This window comes from Aphis gossypii, chromosome X (genome assembly GCF_020184175.1).
Source record: "Aphis gossypii isolate Hap1 chromosome X, ASM2018417v2, whole genome shotgun sequence".
NCBI lineage: Eukaryota > Metazoa > Arthropoda > Insecta > Hemiptera > Aphididae > Aphis > Aphis gossypii.
Genome location: NC_065533.1, coordinates 35,746,866 through 35,770,203, shown reverse-complemented (window position 1 = coordinate 35,770,203; position 23,338 = coordinate 35,746,866). Strand labels below are relative to the sequence as shown.

The 23,338-nt window shown below is 23.8% G+C and overlaps 2 protein-coding genes across 2 annotated transcripts; one reads left to right on the top strand and one right to left on the bottom strand.

The window, feature by feature from the left end:
- Nucleotides 1-726: 726 nt before the first annotated feature.
- LOC114129712 (BUD13 homolog) lies at nucleotides 727-4,196 on the bottom strand. Its single transcript, XM_027994526.2, has 6 exons — nucleotides 4,047-4,196; nucleotides 2,888-2,981; nucleotides 2,356-2,638; nucleotides 2,134-2,285; nucleotides 1,761-1,957; nucleotides 727-998 (listed from the first exon to the last, which is right to left on the bottom strand). Exons 1-6 carry the CDS (start codon nucleotides 4,057-4,059, stop codon nucleotides 826-828), a joined length of 912 nt encoding a protein of 303 aa, XP_027850327.1. The 5' UTR covers nucleotides 4,060-4,196; the 3' UTR covers nucleotides 727-825.
- Nucleotides 4,197-9,042: 4,846 nt separating this feature from the next.
- Nucleotides 9,043-22,230, top strand: LOC114129725 (uncharacterized). Its single transcript, XM_050206551.1, has 14 exons — nucleotides 9,043-9,276; nucleotides 9,364-9,619; nucleotides 12,319-12,509; nucleotides 12,830-12,916; nucleotides 13,557-13,664; nucleotides 14,196-14,288; nucleotides 14,788-14,877; nucleotides 15,222-15,392; nucleotides 16,032-16,283; nucleotides 16,450-16,674; nucleotides 19,917-20,150; nucleotides 20,395-20,499; nucleotides 21,653-21,849; nucleotides 22,020-22,230. The coding sequence occupies exons 2-14, from the start codon at nucleotides 9,526-9,528 to the stop codon at nucleotides 22,039-22,041; spliced, it is 1,869 nt and encodes a 622-aa protein (XP_050062508.1). The 5' UTR covers nucleotides 9,043-9,276; nucleotides 9,364-9,525; the 3' UTR covers nucleotides 22,042-22,230.
- The last annotated feature ends 1,108 nt before the right edge of the window (nucleotides 22,231-23,338 follow it).

Below are 23,338 nucleotides of genomic sequence, written 5' to 3'. Positions count from 1 at the left end.
AAAATATTTGTGATTTTTAAATTCTAACTTCAAATGCTCATTGAATATTAATAATACAATTAATGAAATGTTTTCGGCAAAAAATAAAACCTACTGTACTACTAAAGTAGTGAAATAAATAACTATATACAATATATATTATATAATACATACATATTAATACATACCTACATCATAAAATATATACCAGGGGTGGCCAAACTGCGTCATAGACTTTTGCAGCTCGCAACTTATCGTAACATTTTTACAAAAAAATTTTTAATATGAATTTATGCATTATAAATTATATAATAATATGACCTTTTTTTATATATATACATTTTGGCTCTTCCATATTCATTAATATATTTGGTGGCTCGCAAGTCCCTTTTTGTTGGCCACCCCTGATATATACTGACAGATCGCCCTCGCTCAGTATCGTTTTGCATATGAAATAAAAAAATACATTTGTATTCATAACAATATGTAACAATGTGGATAAAGATAATGTAAACAATTGATTTAAACTATAGCTGGTGATTTTCCTAAATACAAAAAAAAGATATCAAGTTAAAACTCTTAAAATAATTAAATTTTCTGTTTTAATTAACTAGATTTTATTTCTTAGTAAATTATTTTATGACCTTATTAAAATTTTCTACAAGTATCAATGCTGCTTAAAAATATTTCTGTCTTGAATACCTATTTAAGAATCTTATTTGTTAAAAATAGTGATCTAAGAAAATGTATTAGAAGCCAATGCAACTTTATTTAACCATAAACATAAAAATAAAATTATAAGTGCTAATTATAATTGACATAAAATATAAATATATACAAATTCTTTCACATGTCAGAACAGCTCCATTTGTATGCTTCATCTTCTACAGCTTTCTGAGAATTTAGTTGCAGTAGCCATTTCTGTTCATAACCATTCGATCTATCTACACCATCCCATGCAAATCCTGGACGTATGCCAAACCTGTTTGGTGGACAAAACCCTCGAAACTCTCTTACTTCTACATGTAGACATAATAAATAAAAAAAAAAATGATAAGTTATGAATTTATGATATTTTACAACTTAATTAATACTAATACAATTATAGACTGAAGCATAACAAGTGATCCATTTAATGTAAAACAATTATTTCAAAATGTATTAAATTTAATATATTTTTTTGTCATTATCATTGTTTTTACTCTTTTAATTCCTCACTTCAATAAATAACAATTAAATTGTAGATAAATATTTAAATTTAAATTAGTAGAGTAGAGTGGTACCTAACAAAATAATTTTCCACTACTCCACTCTACTAAACTTTAAATATTAAAAATAAATCGAATATACTTAAATGATAATTTAATATATTATCAAATAATATACTGCTGCAGAATATGAAATATCATTCAAATAAGTAAAAATTTTAAAAAATGATAATGATAAAAGTTTAATTTTTAGAAATGACTTACAATTCTTTAATAATACATTTTGAAATAATGAGTATCTTACGTTAAGTGGATCACCCTGTATACATGCATTTTAAATTATACCAAGTAATATTATTTGGTATACTCTTAAATATGTTTTAATATAATTTACTAACATTCATGAAGAAAATAAGCATTGCTTTTTAGAAATTTTATTGTATAGATTTGTACACTTAAATGATAAAGTAAAAAATGTAGTAGCTTAATTGAATTCAATTTAAAGCATATTTAGAACTTTTTGGGATATTTACTTAGCCTAATTAATTAAAAAGACTAAAAATTAGGAATTACCATGTCTTACACCATCAGGAGATTCATCACCCGATCCTTTGTTTTTTGTAATATATTCAAGCATTGGATCTCCTTCTCTGATCTTGGACTTCAATAAATTCTCAAGGTCTTGGTCATCTGCATATCTTGCTAATGGTTTTTGCATTTCATGTAGATCAGACTCGTATTGTTCCTGAGCATCCTTAACTTGTTTTACTCTATAAGTTTAAGTATATATAAAAAAAATGTTTTAGTACCCAGTCTGTATAAGTTAGTTACATCACTAATCAATCATATCTTGGTTATCTTTAGTCGAAATATTTAAAATTATAAATGTATTTAATAATAAGTTTAATTTTATCAATAATTTATTTGTGATGTACTAATCAGTTACCCTTTTCCCCATACAGCATATTTTGCTTTATGCTCTTTTAATATTTCTTCTTTTTTCTTTTCTTCTTCTTTTTCTTTTTTGAGATCTCGTTTCTTACCAGTTTTTCTGTCACGTCTAATAGGCATATCACTTTCTATTGAGTCTTCGTTTTTCTAAAAGTTTAAAATAATATTTTATAATTTACTAATTTTTATTTAGTGATTAAACTTATAACTTATATACCTCTTTTATTAGATCGTTTAAAGTTGATTTATTTATTTGTTGAACATAATTTTTAACTTGATCAATGTCAATTTTAGTAGAATCTTCTTCAACGTCACTATCTCCACCTATTCGTTTCCATCGATTTTTATTTTTGTAAGTGTCTAATGTTTTAACATCTTTAGGTCTCTCATCAATAACACCTACTATTTGAGGTGCAAATTCATCAATTGTATCAAATCCAATGTTATCACACGTTTCATTTTCAATAGAATCAAAATCATTGTCATCAATAATTTGTACTCTACAACAGTAACAACAAAATGTAATTTTTATTATTTCTTTCTTCAACAGTTGATTCATGAGTTTAAGTTCTTTATGATTTAATTTACTTTAGTTTTTACAGTTATGTAAACATCTAATCTTATAATAAATAAATAAAAAAGCTATTTGTATAATATGCAAAATTTAACAAAAATATTACCTAAAATATACATATTGACTAAATCATATTTAAAAATGAAGCTAATGATATTTGTCATATTAAAATTACCTTTTTTGAATTTTGATTTTTTCTTTTTTCTTCTTTCCACCTGAAAGATACTTTTTTAGATAATCCTTTTGGGATATCACCTTTTTTTTAGTCTCTGAAAATATAAAATAAATTTTATTAATATTTTATTTGTAATTTTAAACAATAAATTACATTTATGAATCATGTTAATTATTTACATTAAAACAGGGTTTCCCAACCGGTGTGCCGTGAGACCTCTATTCACGGTTATTAATAAACATTTACGTAAAATATTGGTAAATGGTTAAAATATAATAAAAATATTTTTTTTTCATTATAAATAATATCACCATTTTAAATTGTTTGCTAGTAATATAAATGATAAACAACTACTTTGGTATAAATAATTAATATGATGTCTATTAAAAAAAAAAAAATGTATATATATATAATTCAGTGACAAGTGTGCCACGGATAAATATGTACCGCAAAGGAATAAGGTTGGAAAACACTGCATTAAAAACAATGATGCTTTTTTTGGGGTACCGTTGAGTTATATTTGAATATTTATAAATCAAGTGATACATTTTATAATCGAATACTATTATTACCTTAGCTACTTATTTAATAGTTTAAATTTTACTATTATAAAAAGTAATTGTAGAGAAAAATTTTAAATAATCTTTTAATTATAATTATACAAAAATAGTACTTATTGTATGTAACATTAAAACCGCGTATGTTGTCTGGTTGTTTCTATCTTACAAATGTAAAATATAAGAAATTTGTGTTCAGCGTATTCTATTTTAAGCTGTTAGCAATATAAGTTAGTTTTTTTTTTTACTAAACTAAAAGGTGTTAATATTATCTAGGGCATTTCATAGGCTTTTATTGATATTTTAACTTTTACGTGAGTTTTGAGCATTTTAAATTTATACATGACTATAACTTATTTAAAAATTAAAAAAACAATAAAAGCCTATGCGATGTCCCAGAATATATTAATTTTACTTTTGAGATTGATAATAGGGTAAATTCACTGAAATATTGCTAACAATAAAAATGTTGATTCCGCTGAACGAAAATGTACTGTTGTATGTTCGTAAGATGGAAACAACATAATATGCAGTTATAACGTCTTCTTTCGCAGAGAAAAATACAAGTATTATAGAGTATAATTCTTTAATGTTTTACTCACCCTTTTCTGACATGTTTTCTATTGTAGTTAATTTATAAGCCTATGATTCAAATGTCTGTTAAACACGACTTGGGATTGTCTTCAGTCTTGTGTACTGTGTTGTCGTGTAGATATCTGATATCTTCCATTTATTTGGCGCTTATCAATTCTGATAAGAAACACGATCTCAATATTGAGTATTTTCTATTGCCTATGCATATCATAAAAGGAGTTTTAATAAATATATCTATTTATGTTCTAGATATAATATGTAATTCAAGATAGAATATAGATGAATAATAATATTTATTATTGAGATTACCTATACTATTATAATTTGTAAGTTAGACCAGAATTTTTTTGAATGGTTCTCATTCATCCTTAAAAAAATATAAGCAATTAAAATTTGTATATTTTTAATGTAGAAAAATATAATTTTTATTATTTATAATTAATATTAAGGACCGTTTCACATGGACGTGTATCGTGCACGCGCGTTTTTAGTTTACATTGGTTAAGTTCGTATGCGCTATTTTGGCTAACAAAAAGCACCACCGTCGGAGTGGCGCCTATGAACTTGATTAATGTAAACTAAAAACGCGCACGTTCGATACGTCGCGTACAATATGCGTCCATGTGAAACAGGCCTTAAGGATTTTTTTTTATAATAACATATTTAAATATTAGATTTATTTTTTTTATAATAGTCAAATTGCCACAATCTATTAAAGGTTTCATTAAATTACAAAAAAAAAAAAAAAACAAATAACCTATATAATTAAAATTGTAATACCCAATAGTAAAAAAAAGTAAAACTATGGACCGGTGAATTTGAAGAATGGGCCAAATTAATCTCTTGCTGCCCCTGAAACCGGAGACTGCGCACGCCTATGCCCTGTATACATGCATTTTAAATTATACTAAGTAATAATATCATTTGGTTTATTCTTAAATATGTTTTAATATAATTAATTAACATTCATTAAGAAAATAAGCATTGTTTTTTAGATATGTTATTGTTTAGATTTGTACACTTCAATAATAAGTAAAAAACATTATAATTTGTTTTTATAGAAATTTGTTTTTTATTTTTACATTTTTACATTTTTTATTTTTGAAACACAAAACATACCTATAAAAAAATGGAAATTTTATCGTTTTTATCAAAATTGGGTGGTTTTTTGCTAAAGCAAATTTCATTTTTATATATAATTTGTATAAAGTAATATTACTCTTTTGATATAACCTATATTACATTTTTATTCTAATGCTAGGTACTAGTTACAAATGTGATAGATGAAAATTGAGTGTCTTATTAGTAAAATAAAAATAGAATATTTTCAAGCATAATTATCATTTGAAATAAGGTTTTCAATTTTTCAAAAATCTCATAAACAAATTATGTATATCGTATTATTATATAATATTAGCATTAGATACAGATTGTAATAGTACTAGTTAGAAAATATGTATAACATAAAAATTAAGTGTTATATTAGCAAAACAAAAAAAAAGTAGAGTACATTCCAACATATTTTAGTAACATATTTAAATCTTCGATTTATTTTTATATATTATAGTCAAATTGTCACAATCTATAAGCTTACATTGAATTACAAAAAAAAAAAATATATATATTATATATACTAATAATTATACTAACACAACATCTTACAAGTGTTAAAGTCTATTTGTGGTGTGGATACCTTGGTATATATTTTTAATAAATTAACTAGAATGTAATGCACAGCCAGTAAGCAATCTATATTATGTAAAATCCAATGGTAATATTTGATTAAGATGATGCAAATTGATTTGAAATAGTTAATGATTTTCCTAAGTAAAAAATAGAAAATTTCAAATACAAACTATTAAAATGATTAAATTTTCTGTTTTATTAACTAGATATTATTGCTTAGTAAATTATTTTATGGCCTTATCAAAATTTTTTACAAGTATCAATGCTGCTTAAAATATTTCTGTCTTGAATACCTATCTAAGAATCTTATTTGTTAAAAATAGTGATCTGAGAAAATGTATTAGAAGCCAAGTACAACTTTATTTAATCATAAACATGAAAATAAAATTATAAGTGCTAATTATAATTGACATAAAAAATAAATGTACACAAATTCTTTCACATGTCAGAACAGCTCCATTTGTATGCTTCATCTTCTACAGCTTTCTGAGAATTTAGTTGCAGTAGCCATTTCTGTTCATAACCATTCGACCTGTCAATACCATCCCAATTTGATTCTGGGCTTATTCCAAATCTGTTACTCTCTAAAAAAATGATTAATTATGAATTTATAATATTTTATAATTAAATTAATATTAATAAAATTGTAAACTGAAGCATACCGAGTGATCCATTCAATATAAAACAATTATTTCAAAATGTATTAACTTTAATATGTTATTTTGTCATTATCATTGTTTTTACTTTTTTAATTCCTCATTCTAAAGTAACATTTTTTTTTAAAATACTTCAATAAATAAAAATAAATTGAATATACTTAAATGTTAATTTAATATTTCAAATAATATATTGCTGCAGATTATGAAATATTCAAATAAGTAAAAATCTTAAAAAATAATAATGATAAAAGTTTAGTTTTTAAAAATGACTTACAATTATTTGATAATACATTTTGAAATAATGAGTATATCTTATGTTAAGTGGATCATCCTATATACATGCATTTTAAATTATACCAAGTAATAATATCATTTGGTTTATTCTTAAATATGTTTCAATGAATAAATATAATTTACTTACTTTCATTAAGAAAATAAGCATTGTTTTTTAGATAGGTACCTATGTTATTGTATAGATTTTTACACTTAATTAATAAGTAAAAAATTTAATAACTTAAAGAAAAGAACTACCTGAATTCAATTTAAAGCCTATTTAGAATTTTTTTGGATATTTACTTAGCAACTTAGCCCCCCCCCTCATTAGTTAAAAATTAGGAATTACCATGTCTCACACTATCAAGAGATTTGTTACCTGATCTTTTGTATTTGTAGTATAGGTATTCAAACATCAGATCTCCTTCTCTGATCTTAAACATCAATAAATTCTCCAGGTCTTGGTTATCTGCATATCTTACTAATGGTTCATTTCATGTAAATCACTCGTATTATTTCTAAGTATCTTACAGGTGTTACCTAATACTGTTAAAGCCTATTTGCGGTGCGGATACCGTGTCCCCGCAACGGAAATATAGTCAGTTGCAGTAGCCTCGATCACTATCCACGGATCTAAATCCGTGATTATTATGTATAAGAAGTAAGAGGACGCCATAACGTTTACGTATGCCACGTCGCCACACATAGTATACAATAAAAATGTATGCTAAGTTAAAATCTTGAAAAAAATAACAACATATAAAATATACGTACAATGCGTATAATGCGATACGCGGTCGTAGTAAAAACTAGAATGAAACAAATTATCAGTTATTGTATAGAAGTATATTATATTATTATATTACTTATAAATTATAATATTTCAGATTATACGGCATTTTGTTCATAATATAGTTTTTTATTGGTTAATTATTATAAGTAAATCCGTTGAAAATATCAATGCGTGTGACAGTGTAGAACCATAGGCATATTAATAAATTAATAAATAATTTTATGAGTAGAATTGCACATTCACGCAAAATTATTATATGATTATTATACAACGATATAATATGTAAATTAGTACTAACAATTAACATAATATGAGTATATGACTAGAAACTTTAGAAAAATATTAAATATATAATATATATAATTTATTTAAGATTTTCAAGGAAGAAAACAATAAGTATCGATACGGATGATACGTTCTGAAAACGGACTCGAGTGTTCGAGAATATTACGATACGTTAAAATACATCTGCGGACTGCGATACGAATCTATTCGTATCGAAATTTGACGTCGGTACGTAACTTAATAATATTACGGTGCGCCGGTACGCCCGTATCATTTATAATTTATAAAAATAATATAAACCCGGAAGTTCTTGTTGAACATCCAAATTTGTTATACGTTTCAATGTGTACTGGTTTTTTTTTGATGTGTATCACTGCAAAAAAACCGATACGTAACATAATGATCTTATTAAATATTTTCATTATAAATGTATGTATATAATTAAATATAACACATCTAAATTATTACGAACAAAAATATTAGGTACGTGTATACGTTTTATAAATAAACCAACTTCAGTTAGGTACTAGTTTGGGATGAGAGGGATAACTTTTATAGGCGATCGATTGTTTTCAAGTAATTATTTTCGAGTTGATTAAAAAAATTCTTAAAATCGTATTAATTGAATCCCGAAAAAAATTTATTTTAAACAATTTTTTTAATATATAATATTACATTGAAGTGATTATTTGCATGAACGCCAGTACCATGGGCCCTTCCTTCTGTCCTCCCCTTGCGGGGGCTCTGCATATTATACTCATTGCTTATAAAAATATACATAATGAAGTACACACACGAGACACGACACACCATGATACAATATAATATATTATATAACTGTAAAGTTAGGAAGTTGTTGCATTTGCATGTTTTTATTTGTGGCTATTCAATTTATTACCAATTAATTTTGAAAATATTTTCATGGCACTACAAAAAAACGTATTAAAAGTTAATGGTGCATATTTTTGCATAGTTTGTATTTTTGTAATTTTAAGCGCATATTTATTTTTTACTATTTTAGAGCATATTTTACGATTAGTGATAATAAAATAAAATAACAAACATAATATTTATTTTGTGTTTTCAATATCTAGGTATTATTGTGTAATGATTCAAAAATCCCAAGTTGACATAAAATGTCATGATTTTATTAATAAATATTTACCCACATCACTATTTAATATTTATAAATCTATAAATACTTTATTTGAAATGAATTTATTGATTACGATTATCGTCGATTGCGAACGATTTTTCGAATGTTTACAACCATATTGTTAAGTGTTGATAATACCATGCTTTTACTTAATTTTATTTTTAAACGCTACACAATAATTCGACGTAGGCATACGAATACCACAGTAAACGTCATTGAGTAGGTATACTATACACACACGAACACAATTACATAACCTAACTGTAAATAATAATTATTCGATATTGTTTTCGTAACGTAATTTAAAGTGATATATTGATCCAGCATTCCAGCAGAAAGCATGCTTTTGGGTTTTCAACTTCTGTATCGACCGTAGTTTTTCAGACGTCAGTATTAACTATTTACTTATGTTTATTGATAAGCTCTAAGTAACCGGTCCGTGTTTGTATTAATGTAACTTTTCTTGATTTTAGTTCGGGTGTAGTTGTTATTACGTTGTTTTTAAATAACAACAATTATTATCGTCGTTTATTGCGAGTATTCTAATACTAATACTATACCTACGTATAAATAGCATAATATTGAATACTGCAATTAATTGACGTTTAAGTGTTGTTATTATACAATTTTCTACGATGTCAAATTTAATTGAAATTGATGAGATAATCTCCAATTTAAAAGCCACCATCACATCAAATAAAGGCGGTGTGCATTTAAATTGCATTGAATGTAAGTATTAAATACTGAAGATATTGGGAAGATATAATTAGTATTATAGTGCCCTATGTACTTATACTTATTCAAGAGTGTACATAATTTAGCCTAATTAACAATAATTAAATGCTTAGGTAACTTTGTTTTAATTACATTGATTTTAATATCAGTTTGAATCACGGATATTCAAAATATATTTTATTAAAATAGTTTATTAGAAATATTTGAAAATATTTAAGACAAAACTTAAATTATATGTATAATGCCTTTATTTTAAAATGATTTTTTTATTTATTAAACTCAACTTATTATATAATTATTAACAAGTATCATAAAAAACTTAAACGAGCCATCAGTTAACCTAGTGGTTTTAAACAAAAATGTGTAAATCCCTTAATCATTACAGATAGTGTGTAATAAACAGGAATGGTAGGATTTTTTTGGGGATTTTTTACTAAAATTTTATAATATTCAAATATTCAATGGTATTGATATTGGTAGTAATAGCAGAAATTCATTAAAATTTTAGAAAGAAGTGGTAATATTTTTAATATATGACGTACCTTCTGAACTCAACACCTATTGATTAGTAAATACCAAGGACTAAGATATATATATCTCAGTCCTTTATAAATACCTGACCTTATTTATCTACCAAAATTATGAAATTTGTGGATAATATTGTTATAAAAGATAGCATACATTTCATGTTGTATCACAGTATATTATAAATCCATGGCAGGGTATAAGGAACTTGTCAATAATATTATACTAGGTATAATAATATACATATTAATGTTATGTTTATGATAAATGTTATGTAGTATTTACATATCATTAAACTGATTAATGTATATTCATTGTTGCTTTTAAATTAATAAAATAAAATAAAATATTATTATTTATTATACTCTACACTATTGTAATATTATTCATTAGACTGTTAGAGTATAAATCTTTATTAAGTCGATTCTTTTTTTTTTTTAACATCTAGTTAAAAAAACAAATACTCAAAAAAGAATATTTTAAGTGTATAGGTATTTTAAATATAAATGTATACAAAAAATCTTTTTGGTATTACATTTTAAAGCTAATTTACTTTAATTTTGAATAAATATTTTATTATACATAAATAAAAATTTAAAAAAGGTAACATAACAATATACAAAATATTTTGAAAATTGTATCATGACTAAAAAATGTTAAAATAAATATTTGGTAAACAGTTCTTGCCAAAGTTTTATTTCAAAATAACAAAATCGTACTTATCAAAAACTGGGTTTTTTTAAAATTCTGCTTTTTTAATGTATTAATGTTTTTTTTTTAAATAACTATACTATTTTTATTTCTAAAGTACTTAGTTCCAATTTTCTACTAGAAATCACACTTGATGTCGAAAATTGGAGAATTTTTAATGATTCTAACTGGTTTTAATGACTAAATGTGATGTCAGGCACAAGAATTAAAACATTTGAAACCAATATATTCATTGCTCCACTTAGAATCTATTATATAGATTCTTGATGACTTCTAGATTATGTCAAATATATGAGATGATAACCTTATTTGTGGTTTTTATATTACATCTATATTATATTAATGTATAATGAGTACTTACTTACCTATATATATATCCAAGTGCGGGCCAAAAAGCTCAATTTTGATGTAGTTTTGAAAATTTTTCAAAAGGGTTAACAGTAGCACTGATGTCTATGATAAGATCTGGTCATGTCCCAACCTTTTACGGCCACAATTTATTTACATTTCAACATTATTAGTAAGTTCTGTATATTAGAATATATTGTGGAGTAGTGGTAGGTAGTAGTAAATAATTAAATATGAAATCACATAATTTAAAACATATCCACCACTATATAATAGATTTATAAAAAAGTTTATTTAAAAAATTAAGAACAACATTATTTTTATGAAATTGTATTTTAAAAGTATTTTATTATTTAATATTAAATTATTCTATGATAAATACCAGCATGAGATAATTTAAATTGATTTCCGATTTTTGAATTAAAAACTGCTATGATAATCTTAAAGCATACTTTTGTATTTGGAAAAACTTCTTTTGAAATTATTTAACCCTAGATTAGACACATTACAAATATTCATGAGATTCTACACACACAGTCTTTTTGATCATGTATTGAAATTTATCAATTAAAACTTGATAAATTGAAATAATCATTATTTCATTGCTCTTAAATAAATAAAAATTGTCAAATGCTTTTATTGATACTTAATATAAACAAATTAAACTTTCATATAAATGTTATTAGTTTATTACATCTAAGGTTATTTCACAGTTTACCATACCCACAGTCTTTTAGACAGTTTTTTCAATAGATAATTAACTTTTAACTCTTCTATAGTACAAACATAAAATTGTATACAATTGGGAGTTGTATCTAATTTTAGTTTATCACTTGATTAGATGGTACTTAGGTTGGGTTAGATTAATATTTCATATTTTTGAAGCAATGAACAACATTCATTCAATTTTTATTACACTTACTATTATTAGGTAAAAAAAAAAAAAAAAAATGTAACAGTAATATCGACTTAATTATTTTTGAGTAAAGGTGTACATAAATATGCATTTGCAACATTTGCAATTAGCCATAATAATAATTCACCTTCACCTACCCATAAAATATATTTTTGTAAACAATAGTATTTAAAAATTATTTTTTTGATTTCAGCTGATTATTATAATTTAATTGGTGAACCTATACCATATCGAAATCTAGGATTTAATTCCGCAGTAGAATTTCTTGAGTCTCTCAAAGAAGTATTTAAAATAAAAAATAAAGGAATTAACACATTTGTGTATGTAGTAAGTGGTGGAAAGACTCAACACTTAGAAAAAATGATAAGCAAACAAAAAACTAAGGTAGTACAAAAATAATAGTACCTATTATGTTTTTGTATAAGCAAATATTTAAAATCCTTTTAAAAATTATACAATTTCATTAAATGTGATTTTCCTGTTTTTCAATTCTTTATCATTAATCCTACTATTTCTTTTAATGTCAATTCTAATTTAAACAATAAAATAGTCAATGAATTTGGCACACATTTTAAAATGTGTGATAGAATTTTTTTAAAATCATCATTGATAATGCCAATCACATAGCCAATCACTGAAATAGTATATATACTTAGTCTCTAATAATTTTGTAAGTAATTTTTATTGTTGCTGATTTATTTTAGTCTAAACGTAAATCAAAATCAAAGTCATCTGCTGTGGTTACACATAAAAAAATTAATAATACTTATAACGGCTGCTACAGTTCCATGGTTAGTTTATTTTATATTATTAGCTATCAATTTTTTTTTTTTTTAATAATTTAGATTTTTAAAATACCTTTATATTTTTTTTATTTTTTTTAAATGTTATTTATATTCTATGATATTAAATACAGAGCTAAAGTAATAGTATACATTTTAATTGAAAGGCGTTTGTATAAATATTTATATCTATAGTACAGGGGTGGTAAACCTTTTGAACACTACGTACCAAAAATTACCTTTTTTTTTTCAGAGCGTGCCATAAAAAATATTATATTATTGTTATAATATTGAATGTTATATTCAATATTGTAAAAAAATTGTTTGAATATGTTTACCTAATACCTACCTATAATTGTATATAATATATTATAGTAAAAATCTTTATGTGCCCTTTAATTTTTTTGCGTGCCATGGATTTGCCATCCCTGCTATAGTACAGATACCTATTACCTATTATTATTAATTGAGTAAATATTTTAATGAAGTATTTACTATAATATGTTTATTCATTTATAATTTATTTTAGCTATTATTTGAATAGCTTATAGTTTAAAATTAATAAATTGTTAGTTTAAATTATAGTACTTGAATTTATTATTTTTTAATTATATCTTTATTTGAAATATTTTTATGGTTATTTTTTTAGCAATATAGGTTGAAAAAAAATAGACAACCAGTCGATAATTTAAAAAAACATACAACTGATATAAATCCTACCAACCAAAATAACTGTGGATTGCCGAAAAAAAATTATGTATGTATAATTGATCAAAGTTTATAATTATTTGTTATGTATAATATAAATTAATGCAATTAAGTTTCTGAGAAATAGGTTAAATCTTGTTACATTAAAATATATTAGCTGAGTAATCAGTATCTATATAAAATATATTAATCATAAGTAGTTGATCTTGATAAACTTTATGGAATGGGCAAAGCCTCATTTATTTTTTTACATATGCTTAATTATTTATATTGCATGCTAATATTGTAATACTAGTTTACAATATTATTACAACAACTACAATTTAAGATATTAAGGTATATATACATAGAAAACTTATGACTGATATAATTTTAAAACAATTGGTTACCAGATAATACTTTTTTTTTCAAATTATAAGTATTGGGTTATTAAATGAAACTGTTATTTAATTTAATTTTTTTCTACAGATGTTTTGTAGTTGCAAAACAAAAGTATTTTTTTAGGCTCTAGACCTTCATACGTAATTTATTACATAAAAAATACAATTTTTCAACTAGATTTAATGTTAATTTATTTCAGGAAACTAAAATATTCAGAAAAAAAGATGAACCAAAAGTTTATGCTCAAGATCGATTACAAAAATACAAAAAAAAATGTATTGATCAGATTGAGGTTAGTATAATAATAACATTTTTTAATACATTATACAATGTAAGGTCTAATCTACCATGGGTGTAAACCTTTTGAACACTAAGAATTACCTTTTTTTTCGAGCGTGCCATGCAAAATATTATATATATTATATTCAATATTGATCAATAAAAGCCAAGCAATAAATATGCTCAAAACTATTTTTAACTACTTAAATATCTGTAGATTTTACTTGTCACTATAATAAATTAATATTGTCAATATCAATCACTTATAGTGTGCTTTGACCGGTATTTTTTAAATTTAGTATATACAGTGTATTACATACTATTTTGTGGTGACAGTAAATTAAAAACTTGCATATACCCATAAAAGACAAATTTTCTTATAGTTAGATATATACATAAGTCTAAAAATTGGAATCCTAGTTTATTATGCAAATCCATTTATATCCTTCAATACTAATATAATAAATTGTGAAAGGTATATTTATTTATAGTAATTAATTTTTTTTTTTTAGAACAAAGAAGTAAAAAACAAGACTACATTGGAAGATTCGTTTCTGGAACTATCAGAAATATTCACAAAAAAATGCAATATTCGTGATACGGTAAACTAGTAAATATTAATTAAAAAACTTTATGAATTCAATGAATTTGGTGTTGTTTTATTTCTATTTATCATAAAATGAAATTATGATTTAAAATTTGTTATTATAAGTAACCATTACACTATTTAAACATACATTTTCGTTAATTGGTTGTAGCTTAAAATTCTAACACAAACTACTTCACAATTTTCTATGTACTAAAATAAATAGATAAATTATTAACTTCCTAGCTTCATGTTTTATAATATTTAAAAATTGGATTACTAATATAAAACACTAATTTAATATTTAATGTTCAATTTTAAAATCTTATTTTAATTGTAATAATTATTATTGTATGTTAGGAATTTAATGTACCAATACAACCTAAACAACTACCTGCAGATTTAAATGATCAGACTAACTTGGAAATTAATCAATATACATTTGAAAGTAAATGCAAGAAAATTGTAACTGTAACTGCTGTGTTTAGCCCTTCAAACATTTGTGTCGTATTGGAAGATCATAATACTAATGTGAGTATATTGATTAATCAGTTTTATTTAAGACTAATAATTATATGCGTTTCAATAATTTAAGTTTAACAATAGTGGTATTTGCTATTTGTTCTTTAGGTAATCAAACTATTTACTAATAACAATAACCTAATTTAAAAGATTTAATAAATTAATTATTTTTTTTTTTCTATATCAATTGTTCAGTAAGCTTGGTAATTTTTAATTATTGCATGCATATTTTAATACTTACATGGAGCAATAACATTTTAAAGTAAAAATATCAATAAAAGCATCCATGATGCCCTAGATAATGTTTTTGCCTTTAAATGTAATAATAAAAATAAAGATAAATTGATAAATAATAGCTAAATTAACTTTTAATTTTATAGCTTATAGCATATAATGGATTCTATTGAACAAAATTTTATTCGAAGGAGAAATCACATGCCAGTGAAATGTTTTTAAAAAAACTCAAAACAATTTAAATTTTTACCCTTATTATTAGAATATGTATTAAAAGAATATGGTTAGGTTAAATTATTAATAATACTTTGTTATATAAACATAATGTAGAGTTGGATCTTCTAGCTTTTGTTTAATAATAACTTATTAATTAAACAATGATATAATACTATGCCATTATTTGTTACTATTCAGAGTAATTTACTAGGAATGCAAATGGAATTTAACAGAATGAAAACAGGTGTTCAAACTCAATTAAATACCATTCCAATTATTGGTCATTATTATGCACTGTATCATCAACAAAGGTGGCATCGAATTGTAGTTGAAAGTATTGTTTTTGATAACTTAATTAAATGTTTTTTTATTGACACTGGAAAATCAGTAATTATAAACCAAAATCAAATTCATACACTGGATCCAAAATTTGTTCAGATATGTAGTCAGGTAGTTAAATATTAAATATAATATAATCTATATCCAATAAATCATGAAAAAAGCACATTTGTTGAGGCCATTTTAAGCTCATATTTTATAAATCAAAAGTAACAAAATGACTTACTATTATTTAAATACTTACTAAAATCCAATTCTTAATTTTAATGTTTTACAGGCAATGAAAGCTGTATTAAATAAGTTAAAACTATTTGATGAATTCCCATTCATCAAAGAAATTGTAATTGAAAAAATATTAGATGTCAAGTGTATTCTAATTCCAGACAGTGTCATTACGAATCCTCCTACAGTGACTTTATATGATTTGGAAACTAAGATGAATATAAATGACATAATAATCAGTAAATTTTATGAAAAAGTAACACCAACGATTACTTTAAGAGTAAGTTATTATTATTTGTATACATTAAAATACAGGGTGCGGCATAATGGACTCTCACATTTCCGAGGTGAATTAAAAAAAAAAAAATACAAGATATAAAAAACAAATTATATTTTTCAAAATTACATTATGTAAAGTTTTTTAAAATTATTTTTTTAAAAATTATATTGTGTAAATGCCTTGACAAGCGACGCACATATGGAGTTGCTCTCGAAGTTTTCCATCACTCTCATCAGCATATTGAGTGGAATTGCAAAGATTTCTTGACGGATAGCCTCCTTTAGTTCCTCTATGGTTCTAAGACCATGTTTGAAAACTTCAGCTTTGAGGTATCTCCATAATAAATGGTACACTTTCGTTTGAATTCAAACCGAACCTAGTGCGAAATGCTCTCTGTGTCGCAGTCACACATACAGTATTTTTGAAAAATGCCTCGATAATAAAACCACATTGTTCACCAGACCATGGCATGGTGATGAATAAAAACCTTATTGATAATCTAATATACCTAGCGAAATACATCATTTTAAACTAATCATTTTAATAACCCGCTAATGATTATTTGAAATATAGGAGTCCATTATGCCCAAGCCCGGATTAAGACCTTCAGGGGCTCAGGAACCTATACATGATTGTGGGCCTCCATCAATGAAAACAATTTTTAAAATAATAAAAATATACAATACAATTAATGATGATAAAAACATTAAAAACAGATTATTTTTTTATTAAAATACATATTTAAATAAAATGAAACAAAATTTAAATAAAATGAAGTATTTTTATGTAAAAGTTATTTTGTAGCTTTTTAACAGGCCCCATCGCCTGTTAGTTCAAAGAAGAAAAAATGAAAATAAAAATATTCTTGTAGGTACTATATAAAGTACAAATTATCACTCAATGTAATTTTAACCTAAAAAAACTAAGGGCCCTTTACACACGTATTCCCCTTGGCTCCCCCCCCTTAATCTGGGTTTGATTACCCCACACCCTGTATAACCTAACTTTAATAATTCTTCAAATGCTTTAGTCTGAATTTAATTGCAATTTGTCCAAGTATCAATAATTCAATAAATTAACCTTTGAAACTTAATTATATACAATCATTTTGTTATATATTCCTCTCATATACTGTTTACTAAATTTTTCTTTATCAACTGGTGATAATTTAAGTTATAAGTATAAATGTCTAGAATTCATATTTCCATCACAATTTCAAGTTAAAATAGTTTAAAAATATCCAAAACTAATCAAATAGAAATATGATTATTTTTAAATAAGCAAACAAATTACTATACAATATTTTTTGTTATTAAATGTAAAATTATAAAATTTTACTATAATTATTTTTCGTTTTAATATTGTTTTATTCAGCAATTATTATTTATTTTTTTTAAATTTAAGAAAGTTTTAAACGTTAAAAAAACGAGAAGAATGTTATCAGAATATTTGTTATTTTTCTTAAACTCATACTCCAACGTCAATAAAATGCATTCACTTTAAATCACTTTTTATATGATTTTATAAAATGAAATATTACAAAAATCATAGAGGATAACAATACCCAATGAGTTAGCAAAAACCTTTCATTATAAATATACTGGACAGCGTATTAAGTCAAGAATAAGACTATACATCTGTCTTTTCTGGGGTGTATTCAGGTCAAGTAAGTCTCATAAAAACATAAAAATCAAACACAAAAAGCACTACTATATGTAGTGAGAATCACAAGAAACACAGAAAATTCTGTCAATGAAATAGTCAAATTTGTCATTAATAAAATAAAAAACTTGCGTTTGAAGAAAAAATTAAATTAAATTATTTAATTAAAGTAAAATCATACTTTACCACTTATCCCACTTTCTTCTGTGGGAATTTAAATTAAATATAGCTTTGAAATTGGCAAACTATAGAAAAGAAAATACTAACTTATATATTATATGGAAGATTACTTAATGGACATTCTTGAAACATTTTAAATCATAGTATATTTTAATAGACCCTTCAAAAATCGTGAACAGAGTAGGAAATACAATCATATGTCCAAACATCACTTTGAAATATATGCTGCCAAACGAAAGCTCCATACACATAGTTAAAGCAATAGCAGTACTCATAATAATAGAATACATTTAAAAACTAAATTGAACATATTATATAAAATCTTAATCATTACTGACATTACAAAACTCATCCAAAAAAATAACTCTTGAGTTAAAACGTAGAATCTTAAAATTTTTATTCATCTAGCTACTTGGACACTCAAATATAGAAGGCAATACAATGGCAGATAAGGCAGCAAATGAAACAACATCTTTAAACAACTACTTATAAATATAATTTCCTACTCAAGTACTAAAATCCAAATTAAAAACTCGGTACAAATGACAATTTCATTAGTTGTAACAGTAGACAAAGCTCAGAGAAATAAAAACTACAATTTGAAGTTGGTCAAATTCAAAATTATTTACTTATTGTTTATAGATCGATGATAAGAGGTTAACTCACAGGTACCTAATAACTAAAGAGGAATTTTCTCGGTAATATTCACCATTCTTTAACAATGTGTAAAAACAAAAACTTCATTATTTTTTACTATGTAACCATTATATAATTATAAAAATCTCTCTACCACATCCACTTGAAAAATAGTTTTTGAAATGATGTTTTTTTAAGTTCGATAAAAATATATTTTTGAGGGTTTAATATATCGATATCATATTTTATTATTATTTGACTTAAAAAAAAAAAAAAAATAATTCATAAATTTCAATGAAGATAAATTATTTTGAGACTATTTAGACACATCCATATGATATACCTTCAAAAATATTATTCTCTATAATTTTTAAATAAATTTAATTGTTATAAAAAACAATTTAGAAACTTTTATGTGAATATGTTTTATCAATTGCTTGTGGACCAGAGAAAGAAAACAAACAGTACTCTGCAATACTCTTAACTTTATTAAATAAATTTAAAAATATGTATTCCTTAAACAATATAGTTGCATATCAATACTAATTCTTTTATCTTCTTTCATCCTAGTTAGTAAAATTATTTAACTAAATTAAACATATTGGTTTATTATCTTCCTTTCTGCATATATAGTTGCTCTAAACTAATTATTTGTTAATATCAGTTTAATTACAAAACTTATAAATACAAAAGAAAACCAATGGGAGAATGTCAGTGTGCAAAATTCATTATGCTAAATATCTATTTTTTTTTTGTTTATTAAGGATGGATATGATTCTGCAGAAGTGAAATTAATATCTATGGAAAATGGATACTGTTACATGCAGTTCAATCCAGATTTAATCAAATCTCTGGAAAAACTTTTTTCATCAAATCAATTTTTTGGACCTTGTATTAAAAATGCCAGAGATATTGATTATAAAAATATATATTTGGCTTACTATGAACAAAATATTAAAGGTAGAGTTAAAGTGGAATTTTTCATTTCTGATGATCAGGTAATTTATTATAAAAATTTCATTTTTATTAATTTAGTACACAAGGTTAGATCTTTAATTTGAATTTAAACTTACTTTACTATAAGTCTAATAATGTTTAATTTGATTAATTTCTAATAATTTGTATACATTATATGTGTTTAATATAAAATATAATAGTTTTATAACATATGCAATAATTTCTTTTTGGAAAATAAAGTAAATATCTGCTAGTTTTAATGTATTTTACATTTTCAAATTTTAGGTTAAAGTATTTTTTATTGACTATGGACATTTCAAAACTGTTAAAGTAACTACATTAATTGATCTATCCAGAATTAATGTCTATCTTGTTCGAATTCCAAGTCAAGTAAGTTAATTTTGTTTTGAAGAATTTGGACTCATTTTGTTTCTTTCTTACAATAATAGTCTAAATTACATAGGTAGCAAAATTGTGTTTAACCAATGAGGTAAAAACTTATGGAACCTTTATTTTTTTCTGATAAAAACATATAGTACTCACTACTTGTACTGTAGACTATAGGGTATATAATATATTTATACTAACGTCTATGTCTGTCACACTTAATTAGTAATTACTTATTACTAATTAGTAATTACCAATATAAATTTATGATTTAAATTTTAAAACAATAGTACTGATAAAATTAAACATATTTCATATAGGTACTTACATGTTTTACATACTAATAAATAATACATAGTTTGTTTTTATATAACATATAAAATAGAAATAAACAATTAATAGAAAATATAGTTAAATTTTTAAAACATTAAAAAATGCTCCATTTTTATTATTTGCCTGACTTAAAATAAGCATTTAGTTGATTTGCATAAAAATTAAATTTTCCAATTATATGCCAACAGCATACATATTATAATATATTGCAATAAAAATCTATTGGTTGCCGGATGGTTTTACAATCACCCGTACACTTCAATTGTTTAATCTTGTCATGATAAATTTTTAAACAAAAATATTAAAACCTATACAATATTTGTAAATCGATTATTATAAACTTCAATTTTTTTTATTAAAAGAAAATAAATGAATAACTTGTGTGCTTTTAGGAACTCGTGTTTTTTTTTCAGTTCTTTTGTTAAATATGCTGATGCCTAATGATGTAGAATAATTTTATTTAAGTAAACATAATATGCAAACTATGTACAGAACTTATAATGAATTATATTAAATTCATTCATAGGCACCCATTGGGAGGGGCAAAATAGAGCACTTGCCCCTCCTTGGACAAAAAATATTAAAAAATTGTAACTCAATAAATATTATTATCTTTACATTTAAGAATTTTTTTATTTTGACCTTCCCTAAAATTTTCCTTATGGGCACCTATGAATTGATTACTGACATTAGTTGTAAAAACTTTTAAATGTATATTATACTTCTATATTATAATAAATGTTATTTATCATTTTAAAATACAGTTTAGAAATGATTATTGTTTCCATTAAACATTTAAAAATTTGCTTATTTTAATTTTTAGGCTGTTAAAGTATCATTACATATGTTTCCTCCTGAAGATGTAACTGTTAGAACAGTACAGGAGTTATTTAATATTTTAGGAGATAATAACAATGTTACAATTTATAAACTTAAAGATTTCAAGGGACAAATTCCATGTGTTCAATTATGGAATATTGCATATCCTGATACATTTATCAACATTATTTTATACTCAAGGTTAGTAATAGGTACAGATAATGTGTTTTAATTGCATAGGTATTTAACAATTTATTGAAGAAAATTAAAAATGTAATTACAAGAGCAAATACCTACTTCATATAGTATTAAATTTACAGTGTTTTTAAATAATATTATTTTAATTTTATGAAACTTTTGTTGTGTTTTAGATTATACAAGTTAAACCAATGAAGTAATATTTGATGCAAAGAAGAAATAATTTTGGATCCCATTTATATTGTATTTAATATTTATTATAAACTTTTTTATTATTTCATAATCAAGTTGTATATGAAATAATATTATATATTTAAGATTTTTACATTTATATTTAAACATAAACAAAAATAAAGAGAAGAGAAACAATATTTTAGCACTTTTTGGTGTGTTCATATTTTAAAATCTTTTCTTGAATATAACAAGATAACCAAAAATTAATTCTACAGTACTGCATGCATACATGGAGAAATTGTGAATGACAATATTTACAAGTTTTGGTTTGTATCATGAATTTAAATTGTAATTCTTTAGAATGTTAAAATATAAATGACTAAAAAAAAAGTTGGTATGCTGTAAAGTATTTATATATCAAGTATACATTTTCATTGAGTAACTCACTGTAATAATTATGTTAAATGTTATTTCAATAAAAAATTATTGTAAAATATGAAAAAAAATAATTTTGAGCAAAGATAATGCTATTTTATTAAACATTTATCACTTAACAATTATTATAATATTACTTCTAGTTTCTACAATACCATAAAATAATTTGATTAGGTTTTTAAATAGCTTAAATTTTTTTTAAACAATAATAATAGTAATTATTTATTTAATATTGATAACATAAGACTATATAAAATAAATAAATAAGGTATTATTTAAAATTCTATCATTACTAATTCATTTGTACCTATAAGATTTATTCAAATGAGACTTAGAACTGTAGTCAGTCTATTTTCTTACTATTATTTCTTCACTATTTTTACTATTTGTTTTACATAGCTACGTAAAAGTGTGTCAATAGTTTATAAATATTAAGTATAATTAATTTATAAACAATTTAAAACATTTGAAATATAATAAAATGATTAATAATGAATTACTAGGTATCTATTTGTTTTTTCCATACATTTTATAAAAAAAAGGTAAGCAAGTAGTTCTGGTTTGTACGAGTAGGTCACTTTTATCATTGATACCTATATGTAATACTGTAATACAGTTTAGAATTCGACTAATAACTATGTAGGTAATAAAGTAATAATAAAAGTAAATAATTCAAAGACAATTTCCTGTTAAAATTAGCCTGATAAGACGGGAGCGTCATTTGTGGTACTCTGCAGGGTATACATTTGCGTACCTAAAATTCTAAATTGTAATTTTTGGCCCGCAAGGCACATGCACACAGGGCCCGCTTGACCAAATCACAAAAATATAAAAATTGTATTTATATTATTATATTAAAATAATAAATTAATATGTAAATATT